At 43.8% G+C, this 18,220-nt stretch overlaps 1 protein-coding gene across 1 annotated transcript in view; it reads right to left on the bottom strand.

Moving 5' to 3' along the window:
• The window catches only part of LOC147679783 (myoferlin-like), a 1,922,797-nt gene that overhangs the window by 1,293,796 nt on the left and 610,781 nt on the right, over positions 1–18,220 (bottom strand). Inside the window, exon 8 of the mRNA XM_086942477.1 lies at positions 9,800–9,862. Coding sequence (XP_086798603.1) covers positions 9,800–9,862 — 63 coding nt within the window. The remainder of the gene's footprint in view (positions 1–9,799; positions 9,863–18,220) is intronic.

The following is an 18,220-nucleotide window of genomic DNA, read 5'->3' as shown; positions in this document are numbered from 1 at the left end:
AGAGGTGATGGAGGACCATTGAGAACAAAACAGGGAGATTCGACCTCCAACCTGCTGGGTTAAAGGCAAGTCATTGTCGTTTATTAGAGGATCCCCTGTAAGAGAATTTCCCTCTATATGCTTTGGCCGGCTGTTGGCGAGACAACTGTTGTCGGTTATTGGAATAACGCTGGTTGGTTTGATTATAGGAGCGATATTGATTGCTTCCTCGTCGAAAATTAGAGTTGGTGCCTCGTCCTCGAGCACCCCGAAAGGGCTGCTTTTTAAATTGCAGGGTTGCTAAGGAACGTGCCGTGTCCGTGTCCTTTTTAATTGACTGTAGTGCCTCATCAATGTGAGCCCCAAAGAGTGATTCGCCATCATACGGCATATCCAGAATCTTTGCTTGAACTTCCTGACGGAAGGAGGTGGAGCGCAACCAGCCTTGTCTTCGTAAGACAGCTGCTCCCGCAAGCTGTCGGAAACCCGTGCAGGCTACATCTACTGCACAATCAATCAGTTCTTCTGACGTTCTTTCACCTTCCCGGAGAAGTTGTAACGCCTCATCCTTTGAAGCTTCCGGAAGCATTGCCACATAAGCGGTCATGTCTGCCCATATCCGGCGGTCGTATCGACCCAAAATGGCCATCGCATTAGCCGCCCTCACTGTGGTGGAAGACATTGTGGAGAAATTCCGGCCTATAGCGTCAAGGCGACGGCCCCCACGGTCTGGTGGCGCTGTGATAGTGGATGCAGGATTCCGGGATCCCCTCTGGGCTGCCTGTGTAACAACCGAATCCGGCTTTGGTTGGCCAATGAGACATGCTGGGGTTCCTACAGGCGCCTTATACTTCTTTTCCAATCTTGCCAATTGGGCAGGCAAGGAATTTGGTGTTTTCATCATTTTTTCCCCTTCAGCCCAGATGAAATCAATAATTGGAACAGTATGAATCTGTTTGAAAGGCTGACTTTTGAAATCGTAGAGGAAACAATCCTCCTCTCTTTGGACTCGTGGCAGTTTAAAACGTTGAGCCGCTCTGTCCATCAGCTGTTGGAAACTTGCAATATCTACTGGAGGAGAATCCCTTTGCGGCACTTGAGATGGGGACGGTGTTTGAGCTCGATAGTCATCCAACTCCGCCATCTTATCATCAGCATCCACATCCGTAACCTCCCCATCCTCTCGCTCAGGTGGGTTCTCCTCCTCCTCATCCGGATGCACAGTTGCGTGTACTTGAATGGAGGTATGTCTCTGAGTAACTACCTGTGGTTGAGGCACGAAAGGAGCAGCTGCCGGCTTCGCCGTAGGTGCTAAGACGGAAGGAACAGTAGACACCTGCGGCGATGGAGGGAAACGTCTGTTGTAGTCATCTAACATATTCTGTAAGTTAGAGATGAGTGACAAAGGTAACGTCGCAGTAGGAATTTGAACAGGATTTCTGCAGCTTAGTCATATTGCTCCTCATCATCATTGCTGAACTCTTGACATTTTATAACTAATTCAGATGGACTGTGAGCGTCAGAGAAGGACTCATACACATCCACTTCAGACTCCTGGTCTGAGTCCGTAGCAAACAAAGATGAGGGAGGCAGTTTATCACGAGGAAGTGCAAGGTGGCCACTTGGAACCTTATGACCCTTGTGAGGAGTGTCATCCTTTGCGGAACCGGTGGAAGGCAGTGGCAGCAAGGGCAGAGAGGCAAATGTAGATAGCATCGTACTTTGGAAATGTCTTTTCCACAAGTGGAGACTCCATCACCGACGGCAATGATCCTGCCGATGGTTCCGTCATCAGCATCGACGACGACGATGGTTTCTTGGTCTTCGTCGTCGAAAACGTCATCGACGGTGACATCGTCGACGAGGCAGCCGTCGACGGAGAAATGGTCGACGGCAAAGACTTCGTCGACGAAACCTTCGTCGACATAGCCGTCGACGGCACAGGCCGTGGTCGACAGAACACTCGTCGATGGAATACTCGTCGTCGAAGGCGTCGACGATGATTTAACTGTCGACGGAAGTTTCTTCGTCGACGAGGACGAAATTGGAATGACTGACGACACAGTCTTTGAACTGAGGATCACCCTCATCGTCGTCGACGACGACGCAACAGCTGTAGACGACCCAGAAGCCAGCGTCGTCGAGGCCGTCGTCGCCAATGCACCACGGACAGCCAATCTCGTCCACGGAACTGTAGTCCACACCATCGTCGACAGGGCAACAGTTTTCCTCACAGAAAATTCTGTGGAAGTCGCAGCAGTGGCCTGAGAGCCAGGTCTTGTGGGCCCAGAAGTAGTAGGAAGAGGTGAAGACGTAGCAGGGGCCAAAGAAAGAGACATTTTCTTCTTTTTTATAAATGGAGAAGGCAACTCCTGCACACTACTTCTTTTTGAGGCTGCTTGGGAATAACCTGACATGAGGCTTTCAGCATCAGAAAGTACATGCTCCTTGCCTTTAAGTCTCTGAAGCCAGAGGAGTAAACGGCCTTCCCTATCCTTTAAAGTCTTTGTGGCGAAAGTTCTACAGAACTTACAACTTTCCACTTAATGGTTTGGGTAAAGACAGTAAGTACACTTACTGTATGGATCCTCTGAATAAAGGCTTAGCTTTCCACATGAAGAACAAGCTCTGAAGAGGGATTTCTTACTTGAAGACATGTTGAAAACCAGGCAAAAAGCAGTAGAGTAAAGAAAACTGAGCAGAGCTCAGGGAGACTCCCTTACACACGACGTGCGGTAGAAAATCTGAGGTGCTGAGCTCCGAGGAGAAGGTTCTAGAGGGTTGCTGGCGCCTGATTGGCTGCAGTTTGGACCAACATAATGACAAGGATAGACTTTATATGGTTTTTCCTTTTCCCATGCATTCTTATGTAGAAAAGTGGGTAGGCGGTTTTATGCCTTTTTCTAGTACATATTTCAGGATTTATGTTGTTACATATATATATATATATATATATATATATATATATATATATATATATATATATATATATATATATATATATATATATATATATATATAATATAATTGCTATTTTATTTACAGTGGCACTCCCACTCGGACGACGGGGAATATTCAAGCATGTAAATCTATGAAAGACACCCTAATACTGGAGAACCACCACCACCTAAATCCATGGCCTGATGTAATCCTTGGATCTGGCATCAATGTATATTACCAACCATACGCATTGTATTAAAGCCCTACCCTGACCACTTCAAATAATTCCCCCAAAGCTCTTCTGCCCGGTGTGAATTGCATTTGATGTCAATATTGCAAGTCCATTTTTCTGCGCTTAACTAGGCTGTAGGGTGTGGAGGGAGGAGGTCCAGCCAGTGTTTACAGATCTCTCGCCTATCCAAGAGCAGCAAATAAAATAGTAAACCCCTTTGATTTCTACTGTTGAGAGGCGCTATCAACCCCAAGAAGTGCCAGCATTTCAGACATAACCATGTTCTCTACTAAAATGGTTCCTATAGTAGCTTCTACCTTCTTCCAGAATTCTTTGATCACTGGGCATGTAAAAAATACATGGAAATTGTTAGCCCTTAAAAGACCACACCTCTTACAGCAGGGAACCGGTTGTTGCACAAACTTAGCCAATATTTGCAGAGTCCAATACAGTCTGTGGATGAAAAAAAAATGATGGTGTTTAAAATGAGCAGAGGTTACTAAAGGGTAGAGAAATTTCACAGAGTCTGTCCACAAAGATTGTATGTTGCCTTCCTGCAGTGTATTTGACCAAATATTGGAGGGGGCCTTTAGTTACTCTTCTTCTGCCTCCAAAAACTGACCATACAATTTTGCCACTTCTGTGGCACTCGGACTAGTATCCTGAAGAGATGCCTCAAAGTACCAATTACCCCCAAACTCCTCTATGACTTTTGAGGACCATGAGGTGAGCTGTTGATGTCAAAACGTTTTGTTCGAGAGCTATTTAGGACAATTTTGGCCATGGGGTGCTCATATAAATTTTGTATTGCTCTAATAAAATCCGTACTAAAACCCACTGGGTTTAAAATGGCCCAGAGAAATGTCCACCTAACACGATCAAAAGCCTTGGCAGCATCTATAGTAATCACCGCCAACGGGATCGATCGAGTGACTGTTAGGTCTATTGTTGGAATCAGTGACAACGTAAGTTCTTGTATTTGCCTCTTCAGGACAAACCATTTCTGGTCCATATGAATCAACTGGGGTGCTACCTTGACCAATCCCCCTGCCAAAATGCCCGTATAAATGTTATGATCCACATTCAGTAGGGAGATTGGCCGATATGAGACAGCCCTCCTAGGGTTCTTGGCTGGTTTTAAAATCAGGGAAATTATAACTTCTCTCCAAGACGTCGGGGTCAGCCCTTCCTCCCTATAGACTGAATTAAAAAGAGCTTTCATTTCCGACACTATCTCGTCAGCTATCAACTTGTAGACCTCGGCTGGTACGGACTCAGGGCCTGCTGCCTTTCCGCTCTTCATATGCTGAAGCTGTTCTCTTATTTCCCCCTCTGTAATGGGGACATCAAGTTATTTCTGCACTCTACCGTAAGGGCCGAGAGGCCTACTTCTTTTAGCCAGTGCTTCAAGACCTCTTCGTCTGGTCTCTCTGATTCTGCATATAGCTCTGAAAAAAGCGAGACCAGACTTTCCTGTATTTCCTCCTCCTTGTTCGTAATATCCCTATCTGGGTTAATAACAAGCTATCCAATATGATTATTCGCCCTCTCTGCTCTCGACTTCTAAGCTAGAAGTGCTCAGCTAGAAGTGCTCCAGCTTTTTCGCCATACTCAAAATGTTGCATATGTCCTGTGGCCCACCGTTTCCTTTTTTGTGTCTAGATTGATCTTGTAATTAAGTCTAACTGCCTCCAACTTCTTCGAAATCTCCTCCCTATATTGTGCATTATGTACTCCCTTTATTGTGCATTATGTACTTCTTGCTGTGCACTTCTTTCTAATGCCCCTATCTCCTCCTCCAATATCTTTAACTCAGCCTTTTTCACCTTATTCTTAAATGAGACCTGACTTTGAAGGAACCCCCGAAAAAAGGCTTTGAAAGTGTCCAAAATGACACCAATTGGAGCCGAATGAGCAGTTATCTGGAAAAATTCTTAGGCTGCTTTTTTCAGGCGGGCCGTGACATCTGGATATAAGAAAACAGATCTTTTCAACGCCCATCTCATATTGTTCCTCATGTTAACTCCCTTCAATGAAATAGTGACCATAGCAAGGTCAAAAATATGTCCTAGGAGTATAGAAACCTCTTTTAATTTCCCCGTCCACTCTCTATCGGCTAACAAGTAATCCAATTGTGAAAAATTATGATATTTTTTACTATGGAAGGCATAGCCTCTCTTATCTTGTATTAAATATCTCCAAGAGTCGACCAAACCCAGTTCAAATAGCATATGTTTAAAGGCCTGCCTTGTCTTTGGCCCTTGGTCTTGGGCCCCTCTTCTAACTTGTAGACCTATCTAAAATGTGATCTTAGAGGGTATTAAAATCGCCCCTTACGGGTGGGACTTGACGGTTGGGTCGATATCCTGTGTAGAGTTTTGTAGCTAATGTCATGCTCCTCCCGCATGGATCCTTCCTTTTTGATTCTTCTTCTCTTATGATTCAGGACAGTACGATTTGATTCAATATCTGCATAAAAAAACTTTAAAATTAACCTTCACTGGTTCTGGGACATGGTATTACAGCAATTAATGTGTAACTCTTTAATGCTTGCCTAGGATGATGGGGTAATACTGTGTCGTCGTAACGCTTGCATTGGTGCTTTAACAGTTTTGTGGCCGGCCGGATGGTTGTAGGCCCGTATTTGTCCTTCTTTGATGCACAATAAAGGTTTTCAAAAATTAAAAAAAAAAAAAAAAAAAATCGCCCCTTACTATTATAGGGGCTGCTGTCTGAGCTAATGTACGTTGCAAATCCACAATGTACTGGGGTTCGTCCACAGTAAACCATAACAATAAGCACAGACAAATTCGGAACCCCAGCATCCAAGAGTGGCCATGACCCATCTACCTGAGCTATCAGTTTTAGAGGAGATCATCTCAACACCTGACCCTTTCCTAATTATTATTGCAACCCCCTTTGAGTATTCTGATTGATGTGAGGCAGCATAACTCCCTATCTAATGTTTTTTTTAGACATAGCCCCATACTCTTGTCGTTAGGTGGGTCTCTTGTATAATGCCTACATGAGCTTTAGATTCTTCCAGATATTTCATTACCAATCTCTATCTATTTTTGGATCTTAGGCCATTGACATTCCAGGTTACAATTTGTAAATTATTATCCTTCCCGGCCATTAGTCTTAAAGTACAGCAGCTTTCTTGGACCAAAGTACCTCAATTTCACTATTTAAAAAATCGACCATGATAATATGTGAAATAAGGACTGATTTTTTATTTTCTCCCACTGCTACCCCCTGTGCCCTACTCTGCCCCTTTCCCCTCTCCCCCTCACCCCCCCCCCCCATAGGAACTCTCCCAAAACGATCAGGCATAGAGCCCGTTGAAACCCCCCCCCCCGTCTCCACCCGGTGTGTGTGTGACTATATCTGTGTCTTTTTTTAACATTTGTTCTTATGATTTTTATGTTGTGTTTGTTCGTTTTTATTTGTGCTTTTTTTTTTACATTCTATTTCAAACTTTAACACTAGTTTACACTACATTGAAGACTAGTTTCTCAGGAGCCCCCACCTTTCCTTATGCTATCTATCAAGCTGTCTGCCGTATGTTTCGCATTTGATTGTTCCACATGATGCGGAGCATGGCTGAAAATTTTAGCTGGGCCTTAGTACCCAGACTATTTAGCTCCCCCAATCTTTTTCCCAGTTCCCATTGTTTCTGGTCTGTTGCGTGACATAATCGGATCTGATGGTGAACGTAAGGTTCTGGGTTGTGTAAGGACCATTTCATAATGCGGCTAGCAAGATGGTTTCTTTGACTATATAAGATAAAAAATGTATCAAGATTTTTCTTGGTTTCTGCCGCTGTGGATTCCTCTTGAATGGGTCCCAATGTACCCATTGCATTTCCTGGTCGAGGTTGATGTCAGGTCTCAGGGCTGTTTCCTTTAACAGTTTAATAACTAGGGCTTTAAGGTTTGTCCCTTCCTCTGCTTCTGGAATTTTTATAATACAAAGATTATTCCTTCGGGAGTTGTTCTCTATTCTTTCCAAATCTTCCCTAAGACTAGAGTTCTCTTTAGCCAGTGCCTCTACACCTTTAGTATTTTTGGATATGTCCTTTCGCATCAGGCTAACTTTCTCCTCTAGTTGCCCAGTTCGGGCAACCACCTCATCTATCTTTTGCGCAAGTACCACACTGAAAGCTTGAATGTCTGCCTGGTTCGCCTCCGACGTTTTAAACCGGCTTTTAAGTTCTTCTTTAAGGTCCATAAGAATAGACGCCAATGGGACCTCTATGGTTTCTATGCTGGACCGGAGTGGCACTGAAGGCTCAGGTTGTATTAGAAGACTCGGAGGGTGTATCGGGTTCTCTGGTGGTACATTAGGGCCCCTTCCCCCTTTATCTTGCTGTGACCCATCCCCAATCTCTTCTTCGTCCTGAAGCGTCAAGACACTGAACTTATTTTGTGATGTGACCTGAAATCGGGTCTCTGTGACACCATGACTCGTTCCTGTCTCTTTGTCCCCTTGTACCTCTACTCCAATGCTACTTTTAGGCATACTTGACTTTGTTCCCCTATTCTCAAGTTAACGCATCCACTGGCACAGGCACCCCTGTTGTTTTTTCCCAGAATCCCCTCTGTCTCCTGACTCCATTGCGTGTGTCCGGAGCTTATAGTATATTTTCAAAGATGGGTGTGACTTTAATTTGCAATGGGAGATCCCCCCCCCCCCCCCCCCCCACCACCACCACGTGGGCTCTTCCCTAGCTGTTTAGTAGCTTTTCTTACTCTTACAGCTTTTGGGGGGATGGTATCAACAGAAATGTCCCAGGGCCCGTTTTAGCTGGGAGAGATTTAGTCATACCTTATCCCAGTAGGCTTCCCAAAAGTGCCGAGAGCACTGGTGCGCAAAGTGTACTATGAGATTCTATCCAGAGTATTACTGGCATTCTCACCAGCTTTCTCTGCAACTGCAAGCGTCAGGCTGGTCTTCTCCATAAGGGGAAAGCACTGTATGGAGTCTTTACTCATGTCCCTCCAGCCTTCGCCATCCTGCTGAGAGTGCCTGCGGCAGTATGTTTGAAGGGGGACTGTTCTCCTCTCCGCACAGACCGGAGAAGCTGTATGTGCCTCACCGTAACTTGTGCTGACTCTGCCACTTAGAATGTGCGTGGCTAGGAGGCGCCTCAGCCGTCCTGCTGCCTTCAGCCACGCCAAGGTTTTCTCTCCTCCGCTAGAGCAATTCACTTGGGTTGCCGGCATGGAATCGTGTAGTCCAGTAAACGGTAAGCAGTATTAAGCTGCAGCGGGTGCAGAGGGGCGAAGGTGTGCTTGAAAGCCCATTGCGCGTACCTCCCTCTCCTGACGGTCCGCTGCCGTTTACCTCGAAGCCGCCATGTTCCTCCCCGAGAGCCGAGCCGTAGCAAAACATCTCCCTATGTGTTGAGTCTATCTATCCTCCGTTTGTTGGCTTGCGATCGGGCCGGGTGGAGCAGGATTATGATTGATATTTATTTACCCCGGGACGCAGGAGCCTCACAGGAGTGCGGCCATCTTGTGCGCCGGCTCTCTGGCGCCCCAGTACTTTGAACATATTGTCATACTGACTATTGCATATATTTTGGAGAATATACACCAGCAACTGAATCTTGTTAATCGTTTGTTTGATTTAGACACAATTCAAGCAAGAACTTATTTCTAGGTTGGTGAATAAATACATGGAATAAGGGTTTCCTTTATTTTTTTTAAACTGTCCTTCACAGTCAGGTTTTACCTGTAGGTGATGATCACCCAAAAAATGCATATAACACTGTCCATTCTCAATCGAGTGGATGGTGTTATATGTGAATCTCTGATGGCACGTACTCCGTAGGACCGCTTGAGAAGTATGTCATAGATGGAGCCAGAGGAGGCTCTGTCTCTGATACTTAAGGATCATCTGCCTATAAATCAGTTGGGCAGACCAAAGGTTTGACGAAGTAACCTTTCCTTTAACTCTAAAGGTCCTTAAGCTGCAAATCATTATTAAAAGAGTGTGTGGTAAGTAAACTAATCATCATACTGAATACAGATCTACAAAATGTTCAATCATGTTTTAAATTCAATAAACTGATCAAAGATATCCAGTGCGGGAATTTGAGAGGTGATTAATACATTTCAGCAATACAGCAAATAAATGCATGACCCATATTGTGAATATGATGTGTTCAAACACAGACAACTGTTTAAATACACCATAGTAACATCAAATGTGTCTTTAAATATACCACCAACGTGTGCTTCTTTCTGAGAATCAGGGTGTCCAGGAGCAACCACCCTCCCTGCTCAGGCATGAATAATCCACATACAGGGATCTAAGACCCAACTTGCATATCCATCCAAAGCATGGACCATACAGGCATAGGAAATCCAGGGTCCAGTTATCATGTGCCTCCATTACTAAACTACTTAGATACATCAAGCAGGGAACTTCGCCTCTTGGAAATGCTACCATACTGATACAAAGTTCAACCATCAGACCTGTTAACTGTATACAGTACTCACTACTGCACAATACAATGCCTCGCACATGCATGGTCTATTATACTTATATGTTTGTATACATTTATGTAGAGCCTTACAGCTGTATCCTGGCATTTCCTATAAGTGTTAAATGTATAAAATAGAAATGCATTAGGTTTCGCACCTGTATTGTGATAATCTCATCGAACAGCAGGGAAGGACACTGATGGAAATTCTTAAAGAAAATCTAAAAACAAAATATGAAATTGTAATTAGAGATCACTCAATTCAATTCAATTCAATATTGCTTTATTTCGATTTTGGTTGCAAATCATAAAAGCATACATTACAAAACATACATATATTAAATACAATCATTTAACCGTATATAATACATTTAAAAAGTACAATATTTACAAGCTAAAAATGTTATTCGATTGGCAACCTGCAAGTTGAATTTAAATATCTAAGCATTACTTATTATATCTTTAAAATTCAGGTTTCAGTATTTTGTAGTGAGCACTCAATGGTCAAACGATGGCAAACAACACATTTAAGGAAGTTTGCCACAAGGAAAACCAATCGCTCACCATGTAACAATTGTAAGAACAGCAATGCCGGATGATATTGTTTAAAACCAGTACTCCTTAGTATGGGTATAAGCCATTTTTTTCTACGGTTGTGATAAAATGTACAAAAAAATAAGATATGGGGAGTGGATTGTAGCGAATGACCATCACAAGGACAAGGAGGAAGTGCTTTTGCCCAATTGTTTCTAGTACTAAATGTGACCAATCTATAGAAGGAGTTCATTCTGAACCTTACCAACAGATGTCGTTCATAACTCGTGGTGTTATAAGTGAGGTATGGTTGTATTAAAGGTTCCGTTTGTATAAGCAAGGCGTGAGTAACAGAGGGTTTCGTAATCTCGCTCGTTAATCTCAAAGCCTCTAAATGAGCCAAACATTTCTTTTTTAGAACCTTTCTAGGTACCTCACGAATTGGGAAGAGATTAGAATATTATTGGTCCCAACCCAAATCATGGAAAAATCTCGCTACATATCGCAGCCACCTTGAGTAATTTAATCATCCATTTTCAAGCAGTCGCAAAGAATGAGCTGGGTAAGGATTGCCTTTTCTGAGGTCCAAATCCTATGCCACAGTGACAGTGGTTCGATTCTTGCTAGGTCCGTAATATATGAGAGACCTAGCTCAATGTGGCAGGCAAGAGTACCCGAGCTACCAGGTACTCCTAGTAAATATCTAAGAAAGGTATTTTCAACCCGCTGAATGCTATCGAGTGCGACGAAACCCCAAAGACCCGCCCCATACAGAGCCACAGAAAGACATTTGGCTCTGTAAATTTTTATAATTTCCAAGGGCGCTCTCTTTCCCAGATTTCTGGCAAAATTAGTTAGGGCTGCTGTGGTTCTTAAGAAAAGCAATTTGCGTGTGTCCACAGCGGCTCTCCATGAGAGTTTATGGTCAATTGTTATGCCTAGATAAGATTATTTATCGGTGGTCGCTATTTTTTCCTTATTGAGGTAAATCCACCTCATTTTGTTTTTGCGACTCGAACCCACCCTCATAACGAAGGTTTTACTGATATCTATTTTTAAATCCAGACCTGCCATAAACCTTGAGTACCTGTCCAGGTTCTTTTGGCGTGCGGGCTAGTATTACTGTATCGTCCGCATAGAGTAATGCGGGAATTGGGCGATTTTCCACCATTGGAAGATCTTGGGAATCCTTCAACATCTCACTTTCCAGCCAGTTGGTATACAAAGTAAAAAGAAAGGGAGCCAGGACGCATCCCTGCCTCACCCCTCTTTCTATAGGGAAGTCCTCCGTCAGCTCACCTCCTATGTGGCATTGGAATAGAGTTCTCTCAGGAACTCCACTTCGTTTGATGGTGCCCCCATATCGATCAACAAGGACCAGAGTTTAGAATGGGAGACACAATCAAACGCAGATGATAAATCCACATAGACCATGTACAGATCTCCGCCTTTGATAGAAACATATTTATCAATTAGGAGGGAGAGATTTAGGGCCTGCTCAATGGTCCTGAGACCTTGACGAAACCCATATTGTAGGTCTGAGATGATTCTTCCTTCCTCCGCCCAATCTTGCAGCAGTTCTAAAATGACTCGATCTGCCATTTTGCCAAGGGAGTCTAAAAGCGAGATTGGGCGTTAGCAGGAAACAGACCCCCTGTCCCCTTTTTTAAATATGGGAACTAGTACGGAACGTGACCAGGATTCCAAAAAACCAGCATTACAAGTTGCATTCAGGACTCTTGTGAGAAGGGGGGTCCATAAATCCATTTGGGCTTTGAACAGATCGATTGGGACGCCATCAGGACCAGGCGCCTTCCCACTTTTACTAGCTTTCAAGGCCTGTGCAACTTCTAGCATTGTAAACTGCAGGTTGATAGGGTAAGAGCTGGGTAGATCATCAAGTCTAGGAGCCCTAAATTTTGGGAGTCCGAGCTATATGAAAAGAGTAAAGTGTCGGCGGCAGCCTGCTGGATGTTCCTTCCGCTTTCGCGGAACATCCAGCAGGCCGCCGCCGATGCAACTTAGGGATTTTACCCTTACAAATTCTCACTTTGAAAAACCGGATTCTGTTTGGAAAGTAGCACAAATTATGAAGAACTGTAAAGAACAAACTATATTGTAAATAGCCTTGAAAAAGCGCTTGCGCAAATCGCCACAGGGGGCGAAACATGTGTCGGCTGTTCATGTTTTTATCTAAATTAATAAAGAGAATTTTTCTACACAATATGGACTTCTGACTCTGACTATATGAGCAAGGATTCAGCCTAAGGATATCAAGAACTGTTGCTAACACACTCAATACCCCCCTTAAGACTCTAACAATATTTCCACCTCAGGAGTTGATTTAACAGAGAGTATTAAAACATTTAGTGTAGGCGAGCTGATTACTGGCAAGGTAGGAGATCTATCCTGAAAGATTAGTGGAATGCTATCTACGGGGGATACAACAAAACCCTCTTTTTCGCAGATAGGATTGGGAACTGGGGAGACAGCCTGCGTCAGCGCGCCCATAGACGAACGTTTGTTCTTTATGAGCTCCACTGAGCGGCGTCTTGCGGCCCAGCGTTCTGCGAGCATTGTCTCCCTATCGGCATCAATACCAATCCTGAAAATATAGATATCGAGTGGACCTCGATTAGTTCCTCCTAGGGGAGGCGTTGCTTCTTTTTGAGTAGCTGGCATTATACTAACACAAAGTTAATTCAAAGTTAATTAGTCGGAGGACCAACTAAAATACCAATACTAAACAATAACAGTGATTGAACACGACCAATGTGAAGCCGGGCCTTTATGACGAGAAAACAGAGTAATAGTTATGCTAGAGTCATCTTACTTCAAAGCGTATGATAGAAGTCTCTGTGCGTCCTAAGCGTCAGTTTACCAGCCGGAAGATGAAAATGAGAGGGCCCAGCCCAGCCTCCTTCGGCCTCTGAGGGCCTAAGAGGGCCCGCCCTTTGCCCGGGCTTCCCCCGGCGGTCGCCCGCGCGCATCCCGCGATGCGCGGATCCGGTGATGATTTTGTTCACCTGGAGCTCTGTGCTGGGCGTGGCGAGTGGGTGTCACTGCTCCGCAATGTCTCTTGGGGCCAGTAGTCCTTTCCCAAATTTCTGCCCCTGATGTTGATACCTGCGAGCGTTTCCCGCAAAGCGGGAAACGCGAGAAGCTGCTCGTCTGCTTGCCAAATCCTCTGGGGGGGGTTTGCGAGTCAACCCCAGTCCGTGTTCTGTAGTGAAACAATTCCGTTTGGCACAAAATGCACTCTGGGATACACACTCGCAGGTCTTCTAGTTCATCCGTGCCCTGCTGAAAAGTGTAACGGCGTACTGTGCGGACCAGTAGAGGCAAATCTCAGACAGTGATCATGAACTTGCTGGCTCTGAAGAAAACAAGTTACTTACCTGTTACTGTAGTTCTCCAGTACAGGTAAATTTCATAGATTCACATGCTTGAATCATTCCCCGTCATCAAGATGGGAGTCCCCGGTATATAAACAAGCATTGGCGAAGCCAATAGGTCTCGCTTTTGGGACCTTATAAGTATTTAGTTATGCAGCACAATATCCTTGGTGCAACAACATCAACTGTTGCATGGCTAAACACTTATAAGGTCCCAAAGGCGAGACCTATTGGCTATGCCAATGCTTGTTTTAATTTTGGACATGCACTTTTGAAGACTGAATGTCTCTACGGTGTGTGCCCGCTCTTCTGATACTACCACTCGCTGGGCTATTTGGCTTTGTTAATGTTAATGTTTTTTAAAGATGCTGCACAGCATGGTGGGCTGCTGTGCAACATGTCTTAAAGTAAACAACAAAAGCTATACGGGTCAGTTAGAGCAGGCTGTGCCATAGCACTTTGTTTTTATTTACTTTAAGCCATGTTGCACAGTAGCCCATACTGCTGTGAAACATGTCTATATAACATTTACAAAACCATAGGTCTTACGTATGAAAAACCTATTGGCTTTGCCAATGCTTGGCCATTTTCCCAATGCTTTTGTATATGTGGATTGGCTGTCTACATGAGAAGTTGAACATGCAAAAATGTCTGGCCCCTTCCTCTACAGTAGAAGAGATTTGTTCTCTTTGATCATCAGTTTCCTTTGCGATTTCGAGTCACATCTTTTTGTAGATTTGTGCAATGTGCACTTAGCAACCCAGGATTATTTGAAGGACAGGCATGCACCTCACCTTAGAGATGTGAGGGGGATGATTGACGATTGAGCCATAGCCAACACAACAAATATGTAAGAGCTGGTACATCGGATCCGTACACATTCATTGATATCCATTGTCTACGTCCAACAGTAGTGTATTAGGGACAGAGAACATATGTAAGAAGATAGCACCAGACCCAAGCTCTCAAGTAAGTCACACACTTGGAGGCAGATGCTAAGCTGGATGGGTTAGAATGCTTATCCAAATGATTACAGGTGGTTTGTCTTATTACAAGTACCATCCCTTCACCTTTTGTGTGCTTGATGTAGAAAACTAAGTTGCCACGGGTATGCCCAGACTTGGGTTCTTTGCTCACTGTGCCACTGGAACCAAGTTACACCTGACTGAAGAGCTCCAATCAGGGCAAAACATGTCTTGGGTTGCTTGTGTTCTGGTTCACAGAGGACTTGGCTTGACAGTTCTGGCTGGACTGTTCCTATTGGAGCAGGGACAAGACTGTTTTGCATATGGCTGAATCTACTGTGAGGTGGCATGGAGGGCAAAAGAACAATGGGTTGGAATGCAACCCCGAATGATTGCCAGTGGTTATACTTATTGCAAGCATCCTCCCATCACCTTTTGTATGTTTAATGCTATGCTGTCTCAGCCTTTTAAATTATGACATTATTAAAGCAGAGACAGCCGTTGATGCCAAATTGAAAAAGATGTGACCTTCCTCCTTGTTGAAGGATGAAGCTAACAAAGTTCATTGCAGTTAGCAATCCTCGCCTCTGAAGAACTTATTTGTTTTGATAGGTGATCAAGATGGTCTATGTTTTCAGTGGGTGCAACTTAAAGTAGGTCTTTGTCATCCGGGACTGGGTGGTGCATGCCCAGGAAGCTCTTTAGGTGGTCAATGTCTCTGTCCAATGAGATCTTCAAGTGTAGCTGCTTCTCATCGTTATACTCCTGAACCTTAATGTTCATGCAAGCAAGGAGGACCAAATGTTTTAATTAGAGGTTGGTCATGACAGGCGATAGCCCCAAGGATTGGGAAATGCCACAGGCCATGAATATATTCTCTAACCTTGAGAATGTCTTTTCTTTGAGCTTGTATCTTTGGGGCTTGTAGAAAAAACAACCATTTGAAGACCTGATTTTTTAAGCCATTATGTGACCTTGAGGCAAGGCATCTGAAAGTTTTCACAACCCACAGAAGACCTAAAGCGTGAAGAAACTAGGAACACTGCTATTGACGATGATCGGAGTGCCATCTACCACCTAGATGGTGTTGGTGGCATTGTTGTACTATAGTATGAATCCTGTCCAATGTTCCTGGAAGAAGACATTGGTCTTGATTTGCTAATGTAGCTTATTTGTGATCATCTTCTTGATGACCTTCCAGTAAAGGGAAGGTGGGTAATTGGAAGGTAGTTAAAGTGTCATCTGGTTAAGGATGCCTTTCAACATAGATGTTGGATGGTTTCAGCTTTGCATGTGTATGGAAAAATGCTTTGCATGCTTAAGTTGTCGATGATGCTTATCACTGATTTCAGTGTTGTATTTTATTGGTGAACAATAGAATGGTTTAATCTTTGTTGAATGTGAACTTAATTGAGTTGAGCGTGGCATTCACATTGGCAAATTGTGCGGTTTGAATTGTGTCCATTTAGGTGCATTGTAAAGGTGGATAATCTAAACTATTTTTATTAAGTCGTTCTCTAGCACCTGGCAGTACATTGAACACCTGTATTACCATACTTTTTACAATATAACCATCTCTACACCCCATCCCATGTTACGTACAGTATAAATCATATCATACCGAGCTGTCTTGGCACAATTCAGTTGAAACCAAATATTTCCACCTCATAGTCCCCTTGAAATCAGGGAGATTGCTGATCCTAGTGTTCTAAATTATATTAAAATTTGATTTATTGCCCTCTTGAACAGGTTGGTTGCATTGCAGTTGTCTGTAAAATGTTCTATTGGGTTCTTCAGGTAGGATTGAGGCAATGCTTGCCGCTTATATTGAAGGTGGTAGTGCAATAGGTTGTTTTCACTTCAGTCTTATGTTTTCAGCATTTATGGAAGAGATGTTTTAAGGCTTGTATATCTTCCTGGAAGTGTGTTCTTCACTACATATTTTCTGCCCATCAGGGAGTGTGTTTGCCGTCTGTGATTTTTTGGTGTAACGTGATGTTTACAAGATGTACCAGGATGTTGTGGAACAGTTCTTCATGGGAGCATAGGCATCGAATTTACATAAAGTATGTGGTTGATGATCTTTAACTAGAAGTTGGCATTTGCCTATAAGAGCTGATAAAGAGGCTGTTGTGATCAGACCTTGCAGTACTGTCAGGAAGAGCAAATCTGAATGAGCAGAATTGCCGTATGGAGAGGACTGACTTGCGGCAGCACACTGGGCTGAAATGAGTGAGGTTGGGAGTCATGGTGCTGTGTTCTGACCAGTTTAAGGGAATGAACGAGTGACAGGTAAGTGTGAGCATTGAGGCATGACATGGCGGAGAGAAATGATATGGAACAAAAGTGAGATGTGTTGTTCTGGTTGCTAAGAAGACTCTTGGTTGTTACATCTGCTGGGTTAAAGTATGATACGGTGCTGGAGTAGTTGATTAGTAGGAGTAGTCGCTTTTCCATGGAATTAGGCTCACAATAAAACACGTTTGCACAAATGGAGGCAGGGTGGTGGGAATGAAGCCATGAATGGTGTGTGTTGCAATCACAAAATAAAAAGTAGTCTTCCGAAAACCGCTTTTCCTCACACCAGGATGTTGTGGAACAGTTCTTCATGGGAGCATAGCATCGAATTTACATAAAGTATGTGGTTGATCATCTTTAATTAGAAGTTGGCATTTGCCTATGAGAGCTGATAAAGAGCCTGTTGTGATCAGACCTTGCAGGACTGTCAGCAAGAGCATCTCTGAATGAGCAGAATTGCCGTATGGAGAGGACTGCCTTGCGGCAGCACACTGTGCTGAAATGGGTGAGGTTGGGAGTCAAGGTGCTGTGGTCTGACCAGTTTAAGAGAATGAACAAGTGACAGGTAAGTGTGAGCATTGAGGCATGACATGGTGGAGAGAAATGTCTTTGATATGGAACAAAAGTGAGATGTGTTGTTCTGGTCGCTAAGGAGACTCTTGGTTGTTACATCTGCTTGGTTAAAGTATGAGACGGTGCTGGAGTAGTTGATTAGTAGGAGTAGTCGCTTTTCCATGGACTTAGGCTCACAATAAAACACGTTTGCACAAATGGAGGCAGGGTGGTGGGAATGAAGCCATGAATGGTGTGTGTTGCAATCAGAAAATAAAAAGTAGTCTTTCGAAAACCGCTTTTCCTCACACCAGGATGTTGTGGAACAGTTCTTCATGGGAGCATAGCATCGAATTTACATAAAGTATGTGGTTGATCATCTTAATTAGAAGTTGGCATTTGCCTATGAGAGCTGATAAAGAGCCTGTTGTGATCAGACCTTGCAGGACTGTCAGCAAGAGCATCTCTGAATGAGCAGAATTGCCGTATGGAGAGGACTTCCTTGCGGCAGCACACTGGGCTGAAATGGGTGAGGTTGGGAGTCAAGGTGCTGTGGTCTGACCAGTTTAAGAGAATGAACGAGTGACAGGTAAGTGTGAGCATTGAGGCATTACATGGTGGAGAGAAATGTCTTTGATATGGAACAAAAGTGAGATGTGTTGTTCTGGTCGCTAAGGAGACTCTTGGTTGTTACATCTGCTGGGATAAAGTATGAGATTGTGCTGGAGTCGTTGATTAGTAGGAGTAGTCGCTTTTTCACGGAATTAGGCTCTCAATAAAACACGTTTGCACAAATGGAGGCAGGGTGGTGGGAATGAAGCCACGGATGGTATGT

The sequence above is a fragment of the Lissotriton vulgaris genome, chromosome 11, assembly GCF_964263255.1.
Source record: "Lissotriton vulgaris chromosome 11, aLisVul1.2, whole genome shotgun sequence".
Taxonomy (NCBI): Eukaryota; Metazoa; Chordata; class Amphibia; order Caudata; family Salamandridae; genus Lissotriton; species Lissotriton vulgaris.
The sequence above is the reverse complement of the archived record's forward strand: the minus strand, read 5'-3'. Positions and strand labels throughout refer to the sequence as shown.